Source organism: Balaenoptera borealis (assembly GCF_965194805.1).
Source record: "Balaenoptera borealis genome assembly, chromosome: 9".
NCBI classification, from domain to species: domain Eukaryota; kingdom Metazoa; phylum Chordata; class Mammalia; order Artiodactyla; family Balaenopteridae; genus Balaenoptera; species Balaenoptera borealis.
This window is the reverse complement of record NC_138873.1, coordinates 39259632-39285211: the sequence shown is the minus strand read 5'-3', so window position 1 is coordinate 39285211 and position 25580 is coordinate 39259632. Positions and strand designations below refer to the sequence as shown.

General features: G+C 37.8%; 1 protein-coding gene across 3 annotated transcripts in view; it reads left to right on the top strand.

Moving 5' to 3' along the window:
• The window catches only part of FABP7 (fatty acid binding protein 7), a 159912-nt gene that overhangs the window by 85319 nt on the left and 49013 nt on the right, over window positions 1–25580 (top strand). The window contains exon 1 of one of the 3 annotated variants that reach the window (XM_082406288.1): window positions 5822–7065. The exons of the other annotated variants lie outside the window; for them this stretch is intronic. Within the exon in view, the coding sequence (XP_082262414.1) occupies window positions 6924–7065 (142 nt within the window). The 5' untranslated portion in view covers window positions 5822–6923. Of the gene's footprint in view, window positions 1–5821; window positions 7066–25580 lie in introns of those variants that run through there. 3 annotated transcript variants of the gene reach the window in all.

Below are 25580 nucleotides of genomic sequence, written 5' to 3'. Positions count from 1 at the left end.
CCTTTTTCATTTCTAATTCTATTGATTTGAGTCTTCTCCCTTTTTTCTTGATGAGTCTGGCTAATGGTTTATCAATTTTGTTTATCTTCTCAAAGAACCAGCCTTTAGTTTTATTGACCTTTGCTATTGTTTCCTTCATTTCTTTATCATTTACTTCTGTTCTGATCTTTATGAATTCTTTTCTTCTGCTAACTTTGGGTTTTTTTGTTCTTCTTTCTCTAATTGCTTTAGGTGTAAGGTTAGGTTGTTTATTTGAGATGTTTTTTGTTTCTTGAGGTAGGATTGTATTGCTATAAAGTTACCTCTTAGAACTGCTTTTGCTGTTGCTGCATCCCATAGGTTTTGGGTTGTTGTGTTTTCATTGACATTTGTTTCTAGGTATTTTTTGATTTCCTCTTTGATTTCTTCAGTGATCTCTTGGTTATTAAGTAGTGTATTGTTTAGCCTCCATGTGTTTATATTTTTTATAGATTTTTTTTCTGTAATTGATATCTAGTCTCATAGCATTGTGGTCGGAAAAGATACTTGATACAATTTCAATTTTCTTAACTTTACCAAGGCTTGATTTGTGACCCAAGATATGATCTATCCTAGAGAATGTTCCATGAGCACTTGAGAAGAAAGTTTATTCTGTTGTTTTTGGATGGAATGTCCTATAAATAGCAATTAAGTCCATGTTGTTTAATGTACCATTTAAAGCTTGTGTTTCCTTATTTATTTTCATTTTGGATGATCTGTCCATTGGTGAAAGTGGGATGTTAAAGTCCCCTACTATTATTGTGTTGTTGTCGATTTCCCCTTTTATGGCTGTTAGCATTTGCCTTATGTATTGAGGTGCTCCTATGTTGGGTGCATAAATATTTACAATTGTTATATCTTCTTGAATTGATCCCTTGATCATTATGTAGTGTCCTTCTGTGTCTCTTGTAATAGTCTTTATTTTAAAGTCTATTTTGTCTGATACGTGAATTGCTACTCTGGCTTTCTTTTTATTTCCATTTGCATGGAATATCTTTTTCCATCCCCTTACTTTCAGTCTGTATGTGTCCCTAGGCCTGAAGTGGGTCTCCTGTAGACAACATATGTATGGGTCTTGTTTTTGTATCCATTCAGCCAGTCTGTGTCTTATGTTTGTAGCATTTAATCCATTTAGGGGACTGCTGCCTGTGTTCTGGTGGATGAGCCTGGATCTTGTCTTTCTGTTGGGCAGGACTACATCTTACTCTTCTGCCATCTTGAAGGTCTCCCCCAAATCTTAGAATCTTTAAACAAGCATTTATATTGACCTTTTACTATTTTCAGTGAATTCTGCTAATTGTTGTGACATGGAAGAAAAGTTGGAAGGTAAAACTAACACAACTAAAAATAACAATAATTAAGTTATAGATGAAATTATACCACAACCAATAGGAATTTGCTTCCATGTTATTCTGTAAAAGGATTTTAAGGCATCTGAATGTGTGTGTTCACAGATTATATAATTATACTGTGTAGGTATATTATATAATAGTTAATAAGAAGTATAAAAAGAACAAGAAGTAATTTTTACTCAAACTTGTGTATATTATTTCAATCACATGATCTTCATTTTTATGATTCAAAATTGAGTTAAAGTTTCATAACACATGAATTGAACAATATCTTGAGTTTGGTTTAGTATTATGGAGAATATGTTGATCAAGGAGAGAAAATATGCATATGGTAGTAGCATAGTAGGTGAGCTCTTAAGTGGGTTCTGGATCCCTAACTTCATTACTCTAGTTATTTGTATTCTATTCTAATCTCTTCCAAATTTATAAAGGCCTATGATTCTATTGGAGTGGCCCAAAAGTTCATTTGGGTTTTTGCATAAGATGTTACAGGAAAACCCGAATGAACTTTTTGGCCAACCCAACAGAGTGGCGACAATATAATGAAATAATTAAAAGACCATGTTTTGGAATCAGACATAACAGGGCTTTGGATCGTAATTTAGAGACAGTTCCTAATATTTGGAAGACAAAATTTCAGTTGTCTCATTTGAATTATGGAGATAATCCTCCCCCCCCTTCTGTATCTCTAACATTTGTTATAAGGATTAAATGAAATAATGTATATGAAGGAATTCACTACCTTGCTAAGTAAGGACTCTACTAAGAGTAGCTGTTTTAAATGCATATAGATGATAATTATTTTAATTATCAACTAGGGTTTCTTTACTCCTTTATACTTCCTTTAATGCTTTCTATAGACACTATTCGCTGAGGAGTGGTATACATTATCTAGGTTAAAAGTTGACTTAACTTTCTGATTAGCTTTTTAAAATGAAAACAAAGAGCAAAGTTTTGAAAGTCAAAGTTGTCTCTAGAAAATAACTTGACTTTTTGAGAACAAAAGCTTTTTTGAGCCATCTGAGACTAGAGAACTGAGAACAGACCTTAGAGTGAGAGAGAGTATATGATGACATAAGAGTTCCTTTTGATATTTCTGGGAGGGAAATGAATCACTAACTAGCTGGTAGGAGAAGAATTCAAGATGTGAGGAGGCCCTAGGCAATGTCTGAGTCTTTGGGATGGTGCCCAGGACTCACTGAGTTGAGCCAGAGGAGGATTAAGCAGTAGAAATTTGAATGGGGTTAGGAAATCCAAGTGTAGAAAGGACTAGGTCTTAATTCCCAGGGAAATTGAGCATTTTAAAGAAGCTCCATATCCTGTATAACTTCAGAAAGAGAAGCAATGGTGAGCTTCAGCAGATGGGCCTGAGTGCTGCTTCATGGAGTTCCCACGCCCTCAGAGCGGTGCAGGAGAGACTGAAATGACCTCAAGAAGGACACAGAGTGCTTTAAATAGGCCATGGACCCTAAATATCCTGAGGTTGGAACAAAGAGGATACGGCTGCACTTACCTCTAGTTGAGGTTATGGTTGTACCTGAGATAGCAGCAGTAGATCCCAGTGTACAATGATGAAACAGGACAAGCTGCAACTCAGTGAGGGTCAGAATGGACCCAAAATATATGGGAACCTGATGCCTTGTCCTCCTTATACTTAAGGTTCCCTTTCAAGAGGGAAAGGAAAGTGGTATTGGTGGTAGGGTATTTAAATTAACTCCTGTTTACCCCATTGGTGAAAGAGGGATTCCCACCCTGGGGTTATGGGGATGGCTAAATACATGACACCTGGCACTGGACAGGTGAGATCGGATGAAATGGACAGCAGTTTATTCATCATATATATTATTCATCATATATACTCACAGCCTGGGGGAAGAGGACACCATGCAGGGCCACACAGGGAATACACTTGGGAACAAAGTGAACAACCAGGGCTGTGAGAGGCAGGCTTTGCAGTAGTAAGGGTGGGGTGCTTCTTGGTTCCTGTGGGAGGATATGATTGGCTTGTTTGAATAATTCTGCTACTCAGAGATGAGCAGGAATTGTGCCTGATGCCTTTAATAAGGAGGGTGTTTGGCTAGGGGATGTTATCCATGGGAACTGAGTGGGGAAGGGAACTTGGGTTAGGCCATTCGAGACCTATTTTATCAAATGTCAAGGCGCACCACGTTATACTAATCCTTAATTTTTGGTTTTGTGCCACAAGTGACCCCTTGATCCCTTGACATCAATTTAAACCTTGGTGATGACTGAGACTTTTAGGGAATAAAGGGTGATGACTGAGACTTTTAGGGAATAAAGTAGGCACCTGACCAGGAACTTTAGAGGTGTCCCTATTTGCAATCAATAAAGGCAATTGAGAGATCTGTGTGGCATTGGTGTATGGAGTAGGTATCTCCAGGAGGTGAGCAAGAATTTTCCACTTTGTGACAAATAGGAATTCTTTAAGAAACCCATTAAGCCTCTCAATTTCACCAGCTGCCTGGAGCTGACTGCCTGGGGCCCCAGGGGAGGTGGAAGTTTGACTGAATGTCTTCTTCAAGAGCCCAGCACTGTGTATTCTGGAAATGAAATGAGTGTCTTGGTCACTCTTGGTAGTATCTAGAACTCCAAAGAGGATACAGAGCATCCTGCAGAGGACTTGTATTGTGGCCTTAGTATATGTAGAGTAATCTGTTACCTTGATTTATTCTGAGTAATTGTGGAGCAAGAGATTCCCAGAGTTCTTTGCCCCAAAGGGGGCAACTCTTAGGTAATGGCCTAAGAATTTGTAAAAATGTATAGATGGTATCAAATGTCAATTGCCTGAAGTGTGCCAACTGTACTGACTCTTGGGTCCTATCTTTTATCAGGGGCTTTTGGTTAAATGATGAGAAGGAGCAGCTCTCCTCTGAGCTCCGTCATTTATCATGGTGGCAACAGCATTAGTAAAGTGTACAAACTTCCATTGCTGTCCATTCCGTTGATCCCCAAAAGGCTCCCCAGGTATCAAAGGACTCTGGGATAGAGGTGACCTCTTCTAGCATAGTGGTATTAGTGAAGGGACTGAGAACAGGGGAGGCCACCCCCTCCAACAGATGAAATGTGCCAGAAGGCCCAGGTGTGACTCCATCTTGTAGCAAGGAAGGCTCAGGAGCCATGCCTCAAGCTGTTGAAGTGCTGCTTGGATAACTCAAGGCATAGTGGGTAGCTGGGTACAGAGGGTTGCAGGCTCAAGGTTTGTGATAGCCTCTATTTCCAGAAGAGGCCAGTATGTGGCTATCCTAATGGTGTATAGTGCAAGGCTGAGAAAGGCAGTTTCTTGCGTCAGAAGTCCATGGGCAACTTACAACCTTCATAGGTGGTCCAGAGACTCCAGGAGGCAAGAGAGGAAGTTGCTGAAGCTACAGTAAAGAGGGCTCTGAGGGCACAAACTAGAGTGCTTGTTGATTTCAATTTGGACAGATTTCTAGAGCTTTTTTTGGAAGGAGTCCCCTTTGAGGTAGGCTAATTTAGAAGAAACAGCATCAAAGACATTAAGTAAAATTAGTAAATGAGCAATATGTTGCCTCCAGAACCCAAAAGAGGCTAAAAGTTGTTGAATTTGTACTGACTTTGTGGTTGCTGAGAGGGTCAATACCTGTTTCATGACAATGTCAGAGAACCTTCAATTTACCAAGTAACTTTCAGAAATTTAATGGAAGTGGCAGGGCCTTGCACTATGTGTGGGACAATGGTTCATCCCCTTTTTGGGAGCTCCTTTGTGAGTATTTGTATATCTTTAATGAGTATGTCAAACAAATCTCCTTGGAGGAGGATGTCATTGATGTAATGTCATATCTGGAGAAAGGTGGATACAGTTAAGATCTTGCCTGTAGAGATTGTGTGCAATGGCAAGGATGCTGAAATATCCCATGGGTATCCTTGTAAAGGTGGATTGTGTCCCTTCAGTGGTAAAGGCAAACTGAGGCTGAGAGGCTGTTGAACTAGGCATTGTACAGAACATATTAGCCAAATTTATAGCATCAAAATATAGACTGGTTGCTGATTGGATGGAGTCAGCAATTTTAATAATTAAGTTGTTGGGTACAGAGGCCTTAATGGGATGGGACCATGGCTTTACAGTTGCAGCAATCCATTATGGGGCACCATTCTTTTGTTCCAGGTTTAACAGGCCAAATAGGGCTGTTAAATGCAGAAACAGTGGGAATAACAACCCTTCACTCAGTTCCTCTTATAAAACAAGTTTTAATCCTGGAAGATCCTGTTTTAAATTACCTTGAGTCATGTTAACTATTTTAACTGGGGGAAGGGGTGGGGGAGGTCATGGGTTCTCATTTTGTCAAACCAATTTGTAAGTGTCAAAGACTTAATTTAATTTTCATTTATTTTTCATTGGGTCAGAGTATCCATGCCCATGCCCAAGGGATATTTTCGAGTGAGATGAGTGCTATAACCATGGGGAATTTAAGCAAGACAAAGTTCTGATGGTTAAGGTGAAGCATACGTATTTGTCCTCTTCTATATTCAGTAACTCCCATAGGTAAATACCCCATTATGGGGGACACGATGTTTAAATTAATGGAATTCCCAGGTATAATTGTAATTTTAGCCCCAGTATTGGTTAAAGCCATAAATGTTTGCCACTTGGTGAATTTCAGCAGATTTTAGAGTTAATTCAAAACCTATATGGAGAGGCACAGAAGGCAATCAGTGAACTTTCATCATTTGCTATATAAATTCGTTCAGTAAATTTTGAATTTTCAATTGGGTCAAATTGTGGGCCTTTGTTTTAGGTTGTTGTTTTCTTAGTGTCCTCCTCCCTGTATCCACGTTTCTTTCTTTCCTTATTTTGTTTATCGTATTATTGTTTTTGGTCACTGGATATACTTGGGGGTGGGGGGGGATCCTCTCTACCCTGATTATATTTATAAGTTGCTTCCTCCAGAGGCCCTCAAATTAGTATTGACAGAGTTAGCAATGGTTGATTTATATGATCTAAAGACCCTGGGCCTAGATTGGGTTTGAATCTGGCACCACAAGGGCACCATGAGTATTTCCCTATAATCCTGAGAATTAGAATTTTTGTTGCAACAGACATAAGCAGCAGAGTGGTGCGGGAAGAAGTGCTGGGCCTACAACCCAGACTTGATGGATCAAAACTGTCCTCTGCTACAGTCCCTTTCCTATCATGTGGGCTTCCTGTCTTGTTTTTCTTTTTTTTCCTCTGTACAAATTTCCTGGGAATATTTTGGGTTTCTAGCCATGTAAAGTTGAAGTTTTCAGCTGTGTCTGCACAGTCACCTGTGGTGCAGACCTTCTGGGTGGTTATGGGGAAGGTTCAGGAGCTTAGTGGCGTCCCTCATCAGTGAGCATGTCTTTCTCCAGGGAATGACAGTATCCCTGGGATAAGAGTCCACATCTAGTAGAGTCATTTTGCCTATGACTTGGATGGAGACCATAAGGCCCATGATTGCAAGCTTAGCCCTTTGGTATTCTGGAAAGCAGGAGTGCTAAGCAAAGCCTAGGTGCATTGGCTATGGGATTTACATTGGGAGAGCAGTTGAGTACCAAATGCTCCTTCCTCCCTGTTCCCTTTCTTTTTCATCAGCCCCTGGGCCACAGACCACCATGGATGTGCACCTCGATAACCCTGGGGGTCAGGAGAGCGCAAGCAACAGCGGCAAGGGAAGCAGCAGCACAGGAAACCAGCAAGGTCACTACCCTTTCATGAACAAAAACATCAACCAGGGTGCCATGCTTAATTTTGTGTGGGGTGGCAGGCTCCTTCTTGTTACAAACCTCACAAAAGTTTGTCTCTGGGCCTGTTCCAGCGGTGCACAGTTACAAACGATGTCTGTGTAGCTTCTCCAAGCAGCCAGTGACAGTCACCAGGCTAGACTCAGTGACCTAGCTTGACCTTGGTAAACAAGACTGAAGCACTGACTAGTTATCGTGCTCTATTTTCACTGCCTTTACAGGTGGGAGCCTCAGAGACCAACTGCCAAACACAGGCTAAACCTGACAGCACCATTGTGCTGGGTATAGTCAATTAACAATTCTCATCTAGGAGACAGAGCATTTGGGAGCCAAAAGAGAGAGCAGTGGCTGACAAACACAACAAAGTACCACACAGGACATAGTTCACGCCTGCCAGAAATTACTTCTTCCATCTCAGGCAGCCTTCTTCATATCATGGAAACAGATAAATTGGCTAAGAGCAGTTAATTAAAGCTGACTAGGTGTCCTTGGTCATGGTTGGGCATGTTGTGTGGTTTATGACACCAATGGTTTTTATTGCCTCCTATTCACCTCACGCTGAGGTGAGGGCGATATTCCTGTCCTGGGGGTATGGGGATGGCTAAACACACAACACTTGACACTGGGAAGATGAGATTGACAGCACATTATTAGTCACATATATTCACAGCCCAGGGAGAAGGATGCTGTATGCCATGCAGAGCCTCATGGGCATTGTACTCAGGAACAGAGTGAACAACCAAGAACTGTGGGAGATAGCCTTTGTAGTAACAAGAGGGGGTGGTGCCTCCTGGTTCTCACAGGTGGATGTGATTGACTTGTTTGAATAATTTCTCACGCTGACAAGGAACTACAAACCACTACTATGGTCCCTTTGATAAAGAGGATTGTTTGGCTAGGGTATGTTATCCACAGGAGCAGAGTGGGGAGAGACACTTATGATTAGGCCCTTTGAAGTCCTCCCAGTTTTACTACCTGTCAGGGAAGCGTGTAATATAGAGCCTCAATTTTAGGCCTTACACATCATGGAGAAATGAATGCTGTGGATGACTGTAAACTGGTTTGATATGTACCCCAGAGAGAATACATTTTAAAGTGGAAGTGAATGATTTTACTTTGAGTTTCAAGACTGTTTTCTGCTATAAAGGAAAAATAGGGATCTGTAAGTTAAAATAAGTTCTGTTAAAGAATAATGCAAATAAACAACAGATCACTGAAGAAATCAAAGAGGAAATCAGAAAATACCTGAAAAAAATGACAATGAAAATACGACAACCCAAAACCTATGGGATGCAGCAAAAGCAGTTCTAAGAGGGAATAACAGTACAATCCTACCTCAAGAAACAATTGAATAACAATACAGTCCTACCTCAAGAAGCAAGAAACATCTCAAATAAACAACCTAACCTTACACTTAAAGCAATTAGAGAAAGAAGAACAAAGAAACCCCGAAGTTAGCAGAAGGAAAGAAATCATAAAGGTCAGAACAGAAATTTATTTCTGTTGAAATAAATGAAAATTTATTTCAACAGAAATAAATGAAAAAGAAATGAAGAAAACAATAGCAAAGGTCAATAAAACTAAAAGCTGGTTCTTTAAGAAGATAAACAAAATTGATAAACCATTAGCCAGACTCATCAAGAAAAAAAGGGAGAAGACTCAAATCAATACAATTAGAAATGAAAAAGGAGAAGTAACAACTGACACTGCAGAAATGCAAAGCATCCTGAGAGATTACTACAAGCAACTATATGCCAATAAAATGGACAACCTGGAAGAAATGGACAAATTCGTAGAAAAGCACAACATTCCAAGACTGAACCAGGAAGAAATAAAAAATATAAACAGACCAATCACAAGCACTGAAATTGAGACTGTGATTAAAAATCTTCCAACAAACAAAAGCCCAGGACCAGATGGCTTCCCAGGGGAATTCTATCAAACATTTAGAGAAGAGCTAACACCTGTCCTTCTCAAACTCTTCCAAAATATAACAGAGGGAGGAACACTCCCAAACTCATTCTATGAGGCCACCATCACCCTGATACCAAAACCAGGCAAAGATGTCACAAAGGAAGAAAACTACAAGCCAATATCACTGATGAACATAGATGCCAAGATCCTCAACAAAATACTAGCAAACAGAATCCAACAGCACATTAAAAGGATCATACACCATGATCAAGTGGGGTTTATCCCAGGAATGCAAGGATTCTTCAATATACGCAAATCAATCCATGTGATAAACCATATTAACAAACTGAAGGATAAAAACCATATGATCATCTCAATAGATGCGGAAAAAGCTTTTGACAAAATTCAACTCCCATTTATGATAAAAACTCTCCAGAAAGTAGGCATAGAGGGACCTTACCTGAACATAATAAAGGCCATATGTGACAAACCCACAGCCAACATCATTCTCAATGGTGAAAAACTGAAACCATTTCCTCTAAGATCAGGAACAAGACAAGGTTGCCCACTCTCATGACTATTTTTCAACATAGTTTTGGAAGTTTTAGCCAGAGCAATCAGAGAAGAAAAAGAAATAAAAGGAATCCAAATCGGAAAAGAAGAAGTAAAGCTGTCACTGTTTGCAGATGACATGATACTATACATAGAGAATCCTAAAGACGCTACCAGAAAGCTACTAGAGCTAATCAATGAATTTGGTAAAGTAGCATGATACAAAATTAATGCACAGAAATCTCTTGCATTCCTATACATTTACCATTGCAACAAAAAGAATAAAATACCTAGGAATAAACCTACCTAAGGAGACAAAAGACCTGTATGCAGAAAACTATAAAACACTGATGAAAGAAATTAAACATGATACAAACAGATGGAGAGATATATCATGTTCTTGGATAGGAAGAATCAACAATGTGAAAATGACTATACTACCCAAAGCAATCTACAGATTCAGTGCAATCCCTCTCAAACTACCAATGGCATTTTTCACAGAACTAGAAGAAAAAATTTCACAATTTGTATGGAAACACAAAAGACCCCGAATAGCCAAAGCAATCTTGAGAAAGAAAAACGGAGCTGGAGTAATCAGGCTCCCGGACTTCAGACTATACTACAAAGCTGCAGTAATCAAGACAGTATGGTACTGGCACAAAAACAGAAATATAGATCAGTGGAACAGGATAGAAAGCCCAGAGATAAACCCACGCACATATGGTCACCTTATTTTTGATAAAGGAGGCAAGAATATACAATGGAGAAAAGACAGCCTCTTCAATAAGTGGTGCTGGGAAAACTGGACAGCTACATGTAAAAGAATGAAATTAGAACACTCCCTAACACCATACACAAAAATAAACTCCCAATGGATTAAAGACCTAAATGTAAGGCCAGACACTATAAAACTCTTAGAGGAAAACATAGGCAGAACACTCTATGACATAAATCACAGCAAGATTCTTTTTGATCCACCTCCTAGAGAAATGGAAATAAAAACAAAACTAAAGAAATGGGACCTAATGAAAGTTAAAAGCTTTTGCACAGCAAAGGAAACCATAAACAAGATGAAAAGACAACCCTCAGAATGGGAGAAAATATTTGCAAATGAAACAACTGACAAAGGATTAATCTCCAAAATTTACAAGCAGCTCACGCAGCTCAATATCAAAAAAACAAACAACCCAATCCAAAAATGGACAGAAGACCTAAATAGACATTTCTCCAAAGAAGATATACAGATTGCCAACAAACATATGAAAGGATGCTCAACATCACTAATCATTAGAGAAATGCATATCAAACCTACAATGAGGTATCACCTCACACCAGTCAGAATGGCCATCATCAAAAACTCTACAAACAATAAATGCTGGAGAGGGTGTGGAGAAAAGGAACCCTCTTGCACTTTTGGTGGGAATGTAAATTGATACAGCCACTATGTAGAACAGTCTGGAAGTTCCTTAAAAAACTAAAAATAGAACTACCATATGACCCAGCAATCCCACTACTGGGCATACACCCTGAGAAAACCATAATTCAAAAAGAGTCATGTACCAAAATGTTCATTGCAGCTCTATATACAATAGCCAAGACATGGAAGCAACCTAAGTGTCCATCGACAGATGAATGGATAAAGAAGATGTGGCACATATATACAATGGAATATTACTCAGCCATAAACAGTAACGAAATTGAGTTATTTGTAGTGAGGTGGATGGACCTCGAGTCTGTCATACAGAGTGAAGTAAGTCAGAAAGAGAAAAACAAATACCGTATGCTAACGTATATATGGAATCTAAAAAAAATTTTTAAAGAAAATGGTTCTGAAGAACCTATAGGCAGGACAGGAATAAAGACGCAGACATAGAGAATGGACTTGAGGATACGGGGAGGGGGAAGGGTAAGCTGGGACGAAGTGAGAGAGTGGCATGGACATATATACACTACCAAATGTAAAATAGATAGCTAGTGGGAAGCAGCCGCATAGCACAGGGACATCAGCTCGGTGCTTTGTGATCACCTAGAGTGGTAGGATAAGGAGGGTGGGAGGGAGAGGCAAGAGGGTGGAGATATAGGGATATATGTATATGTATAGCCGATTCACTTTGTTATAAAGCAGAAACTAACACACCATTGTAAAGCAATTGTACTCCAGTAAAGATGTTAAAAAAAAAAGAATAATGCAGTTATATTATTGCACATATTTTTTTATGACTGAGTGAAATGACTATCTTGCTATTACTTGGATAAGAAATTATTGAAACTTAAAACTTCCTTTTCTGATACTATGGAAGAGTTAATGTCCTTTAAAGAAAACTCTAGTACACAGCACCCTAAAAGGTAGGATAAAATATTTTCAAAACTCTTTTTAAATGAACATTTGTATTGGCAAATAAGAGAATACTTCATAAACCCAGAACAATGAGAAACCACCTATCTAGAGACAGGTGAGTACTGTACTCAGAGGTTTCCCTGGGTTCCCTAGTGACTCACAACTTTTGTTTTAAAGAGCTGTGATCTGCGGACAAGGAAAGAAACTTTTAGGACCCACTCAAGTTGGGAAATCAGCATAAGGTTTAGTCTGTTCCATGGGTAATATGGCAACCCCTAACCTTCAAAGGAAGACAGTAAGAATACTTGCCAGTCCTGGCCTTGCCTTGGGTGGTAAAGAGGAAAGGGCTGTCCTGATCATTTATTACCAAAAGTGGAAGCTCACACAGGTTTGCAGCTCTGTAGTCTGTCTAGTCTGAAAAATTCCATGCTGAGAATTTAAAGCTAACGAATTTGGTAGTTCCCCAGACACCCAGTGGAGGCAAATTCAGAGCCTGTGTAGAAGAAAATACTTTAACTCAGGTCTCACATAATTTCAAGGAAAAAGTTTTAAAAAACATGAGCTTACAACCCAAAATCATAAAACATGCAGGGAAATAAGCCACCGTGAGAGAGATTCTACATAAACAATAAATAACAGGATCAGACTAGTATAAAGAATTCAGATATTGGAATTACTTATATAGCATTTAAAAACATAGGTTTAGTATATTTGAAAAGAATAAATGAGTATATTTAAATTATGTGTAACTAAGGAATAAGATATTATAATGAAGCAGACTTGAAAAAGAGCCAGATTGTCTAAAAATGAAAAATATAATAATTAGAAATTACAACTTGATGTATAGCTTATACAGCAGATTAGACACAGATGAAGACTTAATATATATGTATATATTAGATCTAGATGTATATTTATTTATTATAAGAAGTTGGCTCATGCTTTTATGGAGACTGAGACATCCCAAGCCCTGTAGTCAGCAAGCTGGAGACCCAGGAACTGATGGTATAGTTCTGGTCCAAGTCTGAAGGCCTGAGAAGCAGGAGAGCTGATAATGTAAGTTCCAGTCAAGTCTGAGTCTGAAGATAGGGAAACATGTATGGATGTCTTAGAAAACAGTCAGGCAGAAAGCGTATTCTCTCTGACTCAGCCTTTTGTGCCATTAAGGCCTTCAGTGGATTAGATTATATTGGAGCAGGCAATCTGCTTTACTCGGCCTATTGATTCAAATCTTATCCAGAAACACCCTCATAGACTCACCCGGAATGATGTTTAAGCAAATATCTTGGTACCCTGTTGCCTAGTCAAGTTGACACGTAAAATTAACCATCACAATCAGCAAACGTCCTGACAACAAAAAAAGGGATAAAGGAGGATAGTATCATGAAGTGCTTGTAGAATGTAACTTCAGCCTAGAGTGGTATACCTTGCAAGAATGAAGATAAAATAGTTTTTTTCAGACATGCAAAAACCAATGATCACCCCCTGCAAAAATTCCTAAAGGCTGGATTATATCCAGGAAAAAGGGGGAATTATGTCACAATTGCAATGTGCAAAAAGGAACATTGTGGAACTATGTTATTATGGATATATAGAAGAATGTAATTCTTAAGACGTGCTAAAATATTAGACGTGAAAGTGTCGTGTTAGCAGCTTGCTTTCAATTGGTTGAACGAGAATTGTGTGTGTGTGTGTGTGTGTGTGTGTGTATGTTTAGAGAGAGAGATTAAATATAACAAACTGTTAACAATTGTTGAAATCAAGTGGAGGTTATACCTTGTTCTTTCAACTTGTACGAAAATATTTAAATACAAGATTCACAGGAATACACTATAACTTGAAGCCATTTATTTACTAATCCTAGAACTTTATTGTATTCATATGTTGTCATATATTATTTTAAGAACCATTTTTTCCATGATTGACAATCTTCCCACCAATATCTAGTTTTCTGTCTGTGAATCTTCAAAGTCCACCAGCAATAGTTAGACCCTTACCATAGTTACAAGAGACCACATTAGTAGTTACACCCTTTGTCACAAATCAAGGAACCATATGTATATGTGTCTATTTCTGGAGTCTCTATTTTATTCTATTTTTCTATTTGTCTATGCTTGAAGAATACCACACTATCTTAATAACTCATATACTGTAATGAATTTTCATGTCTGAAAGTATAAATTCTGAAACTTTGTAATCAATCTTCAGAACTGATGGTGCCCTATCTTTTTTCTTCTTTTTTAAAAAAGAAGCTATTCTTGGTCTGTGCGTTTACAGATACTTTTTGTAAAGAGCTTATCCCTCCTATTATGGTGGGTTTGCTTACAAATGTCCCTTTTTAATAGCCTTCTAATCTCCTTCACTTCAGTTTCAGTTTTCAAACAGTGCATCTAGTACACATCCTTATTATGTGACTTAGAAAGTTTCATGGTTCCCCAGGGCTCACAGGAATAAATACAGTATCCTTTATAATAGAACTCATTTCATTGCAACTTGGGTTCTAGTTATGACCATGGTCCAACTTATTTTTCCAGCTCTATATGGCATAATACTCTATTATAGCCCCATGTTTCCTTTTCCTTTATTTGTAATTTGCCTTCTACACTCCCATCTTCATGCTTTAGCTAAAGATTTCTTTGGCTTGGTAAAGCCTTTTTATTTTTTTTTCTACCCTCTCAAATATTAAGGCCCAATATGTGTTCTACAGCTTCTGTGAAGTCTCTCTTAATAGCCCCCAACTTCAATAACATTTCTACATTTTATTGTATTTTCATTTATACCACTTATTTAAATATATCATATATTGACTTCTATTTTTACATTTCTTTTAATGGTGTGTATTTTATTTGTATATTAGGTCACAGACTCTTCCAGAGTGAGGACCTTGTATTATGCTTCTTTTGTGTATCCCCACTGTGTCTATCACAGTCTTTAGTATTATTTGGCACTATTCACCCAGAATTCTGCACTGAGTTAAGGATATATTAGATGCTTAGTAACAATTGGTTGAATGAAGACTGAGTCTTTATTCAACAAATATTTGGTGAGGTGTAATAGAAGGAGCAAGGAATGAGGTGTCAGATGTTGGATTGACCGTTAAGTTCTGTTACGGAAAAACCCAAATGAACTTTTTGGCTAACCCAATAAAATGGGTTCTGGTTGTGCCTCGTCACTTGCTAGCTGGGTTGCTTGTAGCCAAATCATTTTACTTCTATGACCCTCAATTTCTGCACTTTTAAAATAAAGACAGTAATGACTTCCCTACAGCACAGAATCTCATAAGCTTATTCTCATTAAAAGGCTTTAAAACAGTACTCAACACATGTTTATGCCATTTTTAATATTATAAAAATCTTCATTATAGAAAATTTGGAAAACACAATCAAGTTCAAAGAAAAAGATAGAAAACATTTATAGTAATACTACCAAGAAAGGACTACTGCTAAAATTTTGGTGTATTTCCCTTGCCATGTTTTTCTGTGCGTATATTTTTAAAATTAATATTATGTGTATATATATACATTTATGTATAGGTTTTTGAACTTTTTTATTTGTTATGTCAGTTGAATATATTTTAGATACATTTTTCATGAGGACTTTTTTCTTTTGAGCTTATATAATAATAAATAAATATAATAACAGAATCTTTTTATTTTTAAAAAGTTTTCTATAAAAGTTAAATGCATCCATATAAATAATTTTACTTCTATTAACTTAATTGTAGGTTAATACCAATATACATAATTTGATGAACAAAAATATTTCAATGGTATGATTTTTCTTTCTGAAGTATTTGCTATTTGGGAATTTGTTTTGCCTGTATGACCCAGAAAATCCTCAAAATAACTTTAAAATTTTTGCCACTGTGATTTTGATTGAATATTGGGATAATAAAACTCTACAGTGATTTCCTCTCCTGCGAAGAAAAATAAAATACTGAAGAGAACTTAGAGAACAAATCAGAGCTTGAAAAGGCTCAATTATTTTCCCCATTTTCTCAGTTGGAAGAAAAAAAAAAAGATGAAAATTAAATTCGTTCAAAAAGGCACTAAGAGGGCTTCCCTGGTGGCGCAGTGGTTAAGAATCCGCCTGCCAATGCAGGGGACACGGGTTCGAGCCCTGGTCTGGGAAGATCCCACATGCCGCGGAGCAGCTGGGCCCGTGAGCCACAATCACTGAGCCAGCGCGTCTGGAGCCTGTGCTCTGCAACAAGAGAGGCCGCGATAGTGAGAGGCCCGCGCACTGCAATGAAGAGTGGCCCCCACTTGCCACAACTAGAGAAAGCCCTCGCACAGAAACGAAGACCCAACACAGCCATAAATAAATAAATAAATAAATAAACAAACAAACAAACAAACCAAATAATATGAAATGTGAAATTCTAATCAAGACTGGGAAAATATAAAAGAGATCTGAAAAAAATATGTATGAGTGTGTTAAGAATGGATAAGTGAGGAAAGAAAATAAAGAAGAATAAGCTAGAACAGTAAAAAAAAAAAAAAAAAAAAAAAAGGCACTAAGAGACATCCCAAAGAATTTTTCTTTAAATTGAGGAAATAGAAGAAAAAGACACTACTGGAACTTTTACAGTTGTGTAGACTTACAAAAGCCTTTTACCTATATATTAACTTTATTCAGTTTAATTAAGGAAAGGTTTGTGAATGATTTCAGTCCTTAGCCATGTCCCTTACTTTTGCTATTGCTTTGGCTTTCGACTATGCATATTTTATAGTCGGTATACATCCTGAAATTTTACCTTTCTAGAAATTTTTCTTTTTTCAAAACTTTTACTAAAAATTTAGAATTATTTTGGCCTGGAAAAGATTGTAGTTTTAAGATATAATAGCAACGTGATATAAAATAAATATAATCTAACTTCAAAATACATACTTATAAGATATGTATGTGATATGCTTGTGTATGTGAACACTGAAAACCTTCTGGAAGGATATGCACCAGAATTATAACAGTGCTGTCACTGGATAATGGGATATAAGGCAATTTGTTTTCTCTCTTTTATGCTTTTCAGAATTGTCATTTTACCCCAATAATGAACATGTATTATTTTCATATGCAAAAAGAAAAGAATTCATTTTGAAAAAGAAAAATGAAAAGATAATTGTTTCATTCAATAAACGAACTTTATAGAGTACCTACTAAGTGCCAGGCATAGCTTTAGTGCATAGATCAGTGAAAAATCTACAGAAAGCCTTTGTAGAGCTTACATCCCAGTGGAGGGAGGCAGTAAACAACAAGTACTATCCTAGTAAGTTATAATTATAATATGTGTTGGAAGCTACTAAGACTCAGGGAAAGGAGAGAGAGGCAAGGAAGCTCAGGAACTATGGGGAGGAACACCATTAAATGGGGTGGTCAGGACAAGCCTCACTGAGAAAGCAGAGCTCCCTCACATGATCTTTTGCGACCCTTCTTTCCTCACCATATTATGTCATTATGTTGTTACTCAGATGAAGAATTCTTTTTCAGGCATCACGAAGAAATTGAGAATTTCAATCCCATGTTACCTATTAAGGAAACACTTAAACAGGGTTTGTGGTGAAAGTATATGGGGAGTTCACCTTCTGGGAGAAACTCTCTAATGAACAGTGTAAGGGAGATGTGGCTTTCTGTGACAGGTGGCTTATCTGGTACAGCTGTTGCAGAAAAGTAGCCAACTCTGAGGGGTGTGTGTGTGTCTGTGGGGCTAGGTTGGTCAATGGGGAAGTGGAAGGGAGGTTGTAAATAATTTTTTTAAAAATGTTCTTTCTTTTTTTAAACACCAAGTTTCTGGCAAGGTCTCAGTGTTAATCTCTTTTTGTCTTTGTAACTCACATCATCAGAGGGTGTCTCCAGAGCCACGTCAACACCATAGTTTAACAGGGTAATTGATGTTCATAATGATAATCTATTATAGTACCTATAAATTAATATGACTGATTTCTAAACAAATTTCATTTGTGTAGTTGTTAACCAAGCACATTTATATTCATTAGTTCGGTTCTAAGGTAGTAGAATAGGTAATATTAATCCTACTTCTGATAAATGTGGAAACAATTAACTGAGAAGCCTTGCTGGAAGTCGAAAGTCTATTAGAAGGCAATGCAGGATTCAACATCAGGGATGTTCACTTTTAGGTGAACAAACTTTTCATTGCTCCATATAGACTGCTTAACAAACATAAGGACTAATTTAAAGGCACTCATCCCAAGGGTGTACTAATGTAGTTCAGTAATGCTGTCATTGCTCAAAACTGCTTTGAAATCTTCAGAAAACTGAAAATTCAGTTTCCTTCTGAATATATGCAAATCTAAATTACTTAAGGAGGCTTTGAAAAGAACCTGAAGTGCAATGAAAGAGATGGGCAAACAAATGGGACACACAGTTGGTAATTAAGAACTATAATTAAAAACTATAAAATATAATGTTGCATTTTAAAAATAATATTTTATCATTATATTATATATGAATATAAAATGAGCTGCACTTATGAAGTCACAAACATATTTTGAGAGGTGGAATAAATATGTAGCTTCCTAAAGTTCCTTTGAAGGATGTGGTACACATTTACATGTATAAATTTTTGTATGTTAATAAAAAGAGTTCTATTGTTTTGTATCACACTGCATTTTTCCTTTTGAAGACAGATAAGCATATATGCTATGAAGTTTTCTGAAATAAAAGCATGTAATTGAAAGTGTCCATGCTTAAGATATTGCTTTAAATTACCTTTAAATTGGAAGAGTAATTATGGGACTATTTTTTGTCATCAGTGGGTCACTCTCGATAGTAATCGTAGGCAAAGAAAATAAGCCCAGAGGATAAAAGGGCTTTATTTTTCCACTTGTTCAGAATGAAAATGGTAAAGGAGAATTACGACGATAGGATCTGGTCTTTTAAAGTATTAAGAGGATTGCATATTTGTACGAGGGAAACCTGATGAATTATATGTAACTGACTTCAGGTTGGCAAGTCTGTTCACAATTAGCAGACATCTGGTCTTGTCCAAAGCTCCATGAGACATTTGGTCCATGTCTAAATATCCTTGAAATTTAGTCCTATACAGACCATCCATGAGCATATTTGGTCCATGCCAAATGGTTTTGGACATGACCAAATATCAAGGACCTTTTGGTGTGGACCAAATAAATGTCTCCATGGATGTTTTGGAAAGGACCAAATACGAACAAATATCAAGGACCTTTTGGTGTAGAACAAATGTCTTAACGGATGTTTCAGACAGGATTGGGTGGTCCTGCATGCAAGGCTGTTGACAGTTTAATGTATATGGATCTTTTCCAGAGAGGACTGGTGTCTGGAGAATATAACTATCCAGACGCCCTGGATGAGGGTGGTTCTATAAGACTTTGTGCTTTAACTACTGTTCTGCATGTGACTATCAGTGTTACTTACACCTGCAAGGCATTGTATTTGCCAAAGTCCACAGCCTGCCTCCAAAGCTATTTTAATGTTAATGTAACAAATTTCATTTTAATATTTAATAATTGAACTTTCAGCTTTTGTTAAGAATATTAATAATTAAAAGCACCTTCACAGGCTATGTTTGCCTGCTCATAATTTATAGGTGTCAGCTATTAATTAAACTTTTATTGAATTTTTTAGACAATTATGTCCCAGTCCATGTACCAGGCAGAGGGATACAAAGCCATCTCTACTGTGACCACATTGGTCAGAGTCAACTTCCCCTTCTCTCCTTCCTACTGATGTCATCAAAAGTCACTTGACATTTAAAAACCACCGTCTTATTAAAAGGGGAACCAACTTCTCGGGGTCCTGTGTTCACGGTGAGACAGGAAGGGTGCAAACAGACCACATGAACCTCAAAATTGTATGATTTTCCCACCAGTGCAAAACTTGGGCTTCTGTGAGCTTGGAGAGTCTTTGTGCCCCTTTTGAAATATAGGAACACTTTGTGTCCAAGAGTGGTTGGAAAGGGCCAAGATAAGAAGTGGCTGGTCTGAGAGCAGCCTCTCACTGGCACTTGCTTGCTCATTCTCTGGGACCCTACTCAGAGGCTGTTTTCCCATGAAGTCTGGCCCCCTTCTCTCCTGTGGAGTTAACCACTCCTCCTCTGTGCCTGTGGAGGAGCTGCCTGCCATGCTGCTGTCCCAGGTCTTCAGGTGGGGCGGGGGAGTCCTTACTGATTGTGGCAAATCTCATGGTGACTGTGACTCCCACGCTCAAGGGGGTTGCGTGGTTTGCTGCAGTTAATCTTTTTCATCTATAGCCACGTCAGCCTATATTATTATTCTAAGTGGCCCTGTCTTAGTCTAGCAAGTGTCATTGTGCGGGAAAGGTACTCAGATTTGTTTACTGCTTTACTTGGAAGATTATGGGAAAACGAGTTTGACTTTGCATTTTGAATTTTATAGGTTTAAGCTGTCAAAAATTCTCTGTGATAAAAATAGCTTCCATGTACATATCAATATGTGTTGGAAGAATCTGTAATATTAGCAAGCAAGAACCTAAGCACGGGAAAAAAAGTGTGTCAACAGGCAAAAGTTAGGATTCCCTTTGGCTTGTACTTGAGGCACAGAAATTTGGAGGAATTTTTAAAAAGAGAAAGGTCTCTAAGTTAAAAAAACAATTTTTATACATGTATACATTCCATGTAAGCTCTGTTTAGCCTAAAATTGTCTTGATACTGAGTTGAATAGGAGCTATGTTAAAGGATTCACATTTTAGAGGTGGATACTTTTACTTTATTTCCAAAGAATAAGATTTAAGATCAAGAAAGGTAACTGAAAAGACCAGAATGTGTTTGATTTCACCAGACTATGGGTTCCTCTCTGTAGCTTGTGAGCCTAGCGCAGGGCCTGGCACGTAATAATTTAGTAGGAGCTTGATAAATGTTGACTGGATGAATAAATAATTATCTGTGTTCGTTGGTCCACATTAAGAAGCAACTGTTATAGTTCTTTTACCTTGTTTGGAAGAGGTTTGTATATTCCGAAACAGAAAATCAAACCAGAGAAATCTAGCATAAGTTATTAAGATTTTGAAAGCTGGGGAGAGACAGATGATATATTTGGTTATCAGCTGAGACCAGTGTATGTCTCCCTCCCTCTCTTTCTGTCCTTTGGCCAGAAAAGCAGTGACTTTCCAAAATACATGTTCTTCCTTTGTTTGTTTAGTTTAAGTGTTTTCTCAGATAGCCTGCGCATACTCCCAGAGAACTGATTTAGAGGGTAAAGAGCTTATTCCAAGTCCTACATGCAGAATGAGTAGTGGTTTCACTGAGGAGGACGAGGTGACTGACATGGATGCAGAGATTAGAAAAAAAGGTAGCCGCCTCCCTGTGGTCTGGGCCTCGAATAATGAAGTTTGAGAAAAGAATGAGGGTGAGCTAAGAAGAGGGACCGTGTCAGTTGAAAGGGAAAGAGGTTGCAAAAATTTCTCTTTGTTTATAATTATGCTTATAACATAGTAACATACTCCTAGCAGGCAATTTTCAGCCCACTGGAAGCTGACTAGTGCTTTCTTTATATATAAATATATATATTCCTCCAGTGCTCCATTTAGCTTGAACGTCTTTTGTCTTCTTCAGCTATGCTGGTGTTGCATTTTCATATTTTGGAGACTGCCAAGGTCCTGGCATGTGTGTAGATGTGGCTGTGTCATGGTATTTTGTTAAGGCATGCTGAAAATTGTGTATTTTCGGTAGAGGAGAAAGTGTGTCCCAGGCATCTGTAAATCACATTATCTTGCTATGGGCCGTGCAAGGACTTCTGTGAAATCTCCCAGTGTCCAAATGGTTTCAGCTCCTGGAAGCAGCCACAGTTGACAAAGCAGAACTCATACAGATTCCACTGCTAATTCTGTAGAAGAAGAAGAGGAAGAGTTGCTAGTGAGTCAACTGCCTTGGTTAGCAAGCATAGACACAATTAGCTTTAAGCCCAGAAAATTGAAAGAACATGGAAGTTAATCTCTCTTTTGTTTCTCTTAGTAGTGTTTCCTCATCTTTCTATGTGTTATATATATTTTTAAATGTCACAAAGCATTGAAGAGAGCAATTCTCTCTACTTTATATGTATGTATGTATATGTGTATATATATCTATATATAAAATATGTGTGTATATATATTGACTGCATACGCAATCAGTGTTGCATAGGATAATAACAATAGACAAGTAGGATGGCTAGTTGAGGTAGTGAGAGACTTTCACTTGAAGATATACTCTTTTGGGTAAAATTATCAAAATGTTACTTTAGAGACATTCGGTGTTCGAATACCTGTGTATTCATAATTTTGCCAGGTGAATGTGTTTCAAGTCCTTTATTATTTTAACACATTATTACAAGTTAAAATATGTAAGGAGATACCAACAGTGGTTAGTATTCTCCTTGTTCTCTCTTAAATTCCCAACTAGAATTTTTTTTCTTTTTACGAAGTTGAGATTACATTATATTCATTACTTTTTCTCTTTTCCCCTCATGCTGTAAATATTTCTTTTTAAACTTGCTTTATTTCACAGTGTGTCAAGAACATATCTCAGTAAGTAGATCTGACTGGATCTAACACATTCTTTTTAAGAGCCATATAAAATTCCATAATATAATATATATGGTTTATTCAATCATTCCTTTCCTGATGGACTTCCAGATTATTTCTAGTGCTGCAATAAACTTTCTTACCAGGGGATTAAAAGAGCCCAGTTAAGAATCACCCTGTGCATTCAGACTCTCTTCCCAGTGATCTTTAAGTCACCGGCACATTCTGTCGGGAAGATCAGATGACTTCACTACAGAAAGCTCCCTGTCCCTACAGCCCTGTGGGTCTGGCTGGGCAAACTATCCTTCTTGTGGTAGAGCCTGACATCCTGGTCACTCAGCATCAGTGACAGGCTCTGAAAGGAAGATGGTGCCTAATAAGAGTTTGGAAAAGGACCAAGGAAAGCTCTGGAGTAAAGTAACCTGTTGCTTGACCTCCCTGCATATCCAGTTTTGTTTTGATCTTAACATGATAATTAATGAGTATAATCTTGACAAACTTTTAGATGGCTTGTGATGGTCTTGTTTTCTAATACCAATCAACAAAAAAGGACTCATTTAGAAAGCCTAGGCCAGAAATAATAGTATAAAGGCAAAAGCAAAAACTTTCAAGATAGGAGCCAATAGCAAAGAAAAAACTTGGAGCCCAGAATGTCTTCTTCCATGTTGATGGCCTACTCTACAGGCCACCTTTTGGAAGTTTTCTGTCAATGTGCAAATTCTAACTCAGTACTCCTTTGACATATCCCATTGTGCTAAACATAAAATATATAGCATTTAAGTATTTTAAAGAGTGTATCTTAATAATCTTATATCTATTGTTATCTTCAGTTTTATGATTTTGGACTATCAGGACAGTAATAATCAAGGTATTCGTGGAGCTTCTCCTCCAAGCTTAGCATAATTAACTTCTTTGCAATTACACAGGAAGATGCTTCACAGAAATAAACACTTCATCATGGCCATGGCTTTTGATGTGATGTTAATTGGCTGGGGACAGAATGGGGGCCTGCAAATGGGGTCTGTTTCCAAACTGGTGTCAAATACTCCTCACGAGCTGTAGAGAAGCGATCTCTAATTGAGATTTGTGTGTCATGGGGAGTAGTGCGGGGGGCTCACAGATAACCAAACGTTCAAGCCAGAGAGGAATACCTATGAAAAGGCAGGGAATCTCTTTCTTTTTCACACACACACATATATATATATACAGTTGACCCTTAAACAACATGGAGGTTGGGGCACCGACTTCCATACAGCCAAAAACCTGTGTATAACTTTACAATCCAACCTCCATATCTGCAGTTCTCTGGATTCAACCAACTGTGGATTGTATAGCACTGTAGTACATGTTAACTGAAAAAAATCCACATATAAGTGGGCTTGTGCAGTTTAAACTGGTATCATTCAAGGGTCAGCTGTATATAATTTTTTCTATTTAAAAAGTAATGAAGGGCAGAATCTGAAGTAGCTGTTGTTTGGCTGTCTGTATGTATCACCAGGATTTAGAAAGATAGTTTTGTGGTAATCCATATCATCTTGCTTTCAGAGTGAACTGAAACTGGATTTGCATCCTTGTGTGCTAAGTTAGCAGTTGTTCAACTTAAAATAAGTCACTTCACCTTTCTGAGCCCCAGTTACCACACCCATATAGTGAGGGTTATTTCTCACTACCTCACAAGGATTATTGGGAGGTTTATCTGAGATAATAGATATGAAAGTGTTCATGTAGTATTGAATAAATTCTGGTTTCCCTTTTAAAAAACTCAAGAGGTCTTTCAAGAGGAAGGTGTTTCTTGTTAGGACTAAGGGGGATACATAGGAGGTGGTGGCCTAAATAAAACTTAGTGAGAAATGAACAGTGATGCTGGTAATCAAACATATGGTTTTATAGTTACAAAGAGTTTCCATGTTCTTTATCTCACTTGTTCTTCACTAGAATTGTGTGAATCAGTCAGGCTAATGTTTATATCCGTTATCTAGGGGAGGAACCGTGACTCGGAGAAATTAACCAGTATAAGCTTGCAGGCCTGTAATGGAGTGTTCTTTTTGACTAATAGTCCAGTGCTCTTTACTTTATATTGTCAATGCCAGACAATTATACTCAACAGGTAGGAGTCCAAAATTATGTCTGAAAATCTAGCATTGTTCTCAAATTGTCCATGATTCCTGGAAAGATAAGACCATCTGGGGAAGTAGCCTAGACCCTACTCCTGGACTCCCACACTAAGCTTGATGTGCATTTCTTGGTTGCTATGGACCAAAGAAATTGTGTTTCTAATATCAAATGCACCATATTTTGTGACTGTTTCACTTCATTTTTAGCGTTTCCTGAATTGCAGTCAACTGATTGGAAAGCACTCCCTTCTAACTGAGGTGAAAACTTTGGTTTGCTTCGTGTAGGCCAAGGTTCATATATTTCGGCCCTCAAGTACCACAGATGAGTATCTCCATCTCTTGGTTGATACTCAGCACATTCTGTGTTATGATGTTATCTATCCTTGTGTGTATACCTTTTTTCTCCCCTTGGAGAGTACAAGTCCCCTAAAAAAGGAGAGTAAATCATTCCTCTGTACTCTCAAGGCCCAGCTGAGAGCCTAGCATTTAATGGGTTCTCAAAAAAAAAAAAAAAAGATTGCTGCTGCTTTTGAGATACTCTTCAGTGTTGACTTCTTAGGAAAGATTCATTAGAAAACATCATATGAAAGAAAGGGCTAGTTTTAGAATAAGCAATGTCTACTACCTCCCTCGCTGTATAGTGAATGGTCTCTTGAGAATTCTTTCACAGAGAGAGACAATTGCTAGGAAGATAAAGGATGCTTAGAAAAGCACTAGTTATTACCATGTCCACTTGAAGGCAAGAAAAGGTAACACTGGTTCTACTCTCCCAAACACAGACATGAGTCTATTGAAAATTAGGTCTGAGACTAGAGCAGAGAGAAATACACAGCTGCCACTGGGATAAAAAGCCTTTGAGATAAAGTTGAAATTCTTATTTCTAAAGAGTAAGAGAAAAGTGTGTTTTGTTTGGTCCTTACAAATTATAGTGATTTGGTTTCAGCCTAAGCAAGCACTACAAGCAAATACTGGCAGGCAGAGTGTCCACAGGCGTGGCCAAGCAAGTCAGTGTGCATTTCCTTCCAAGCCCTCATTTGGCTG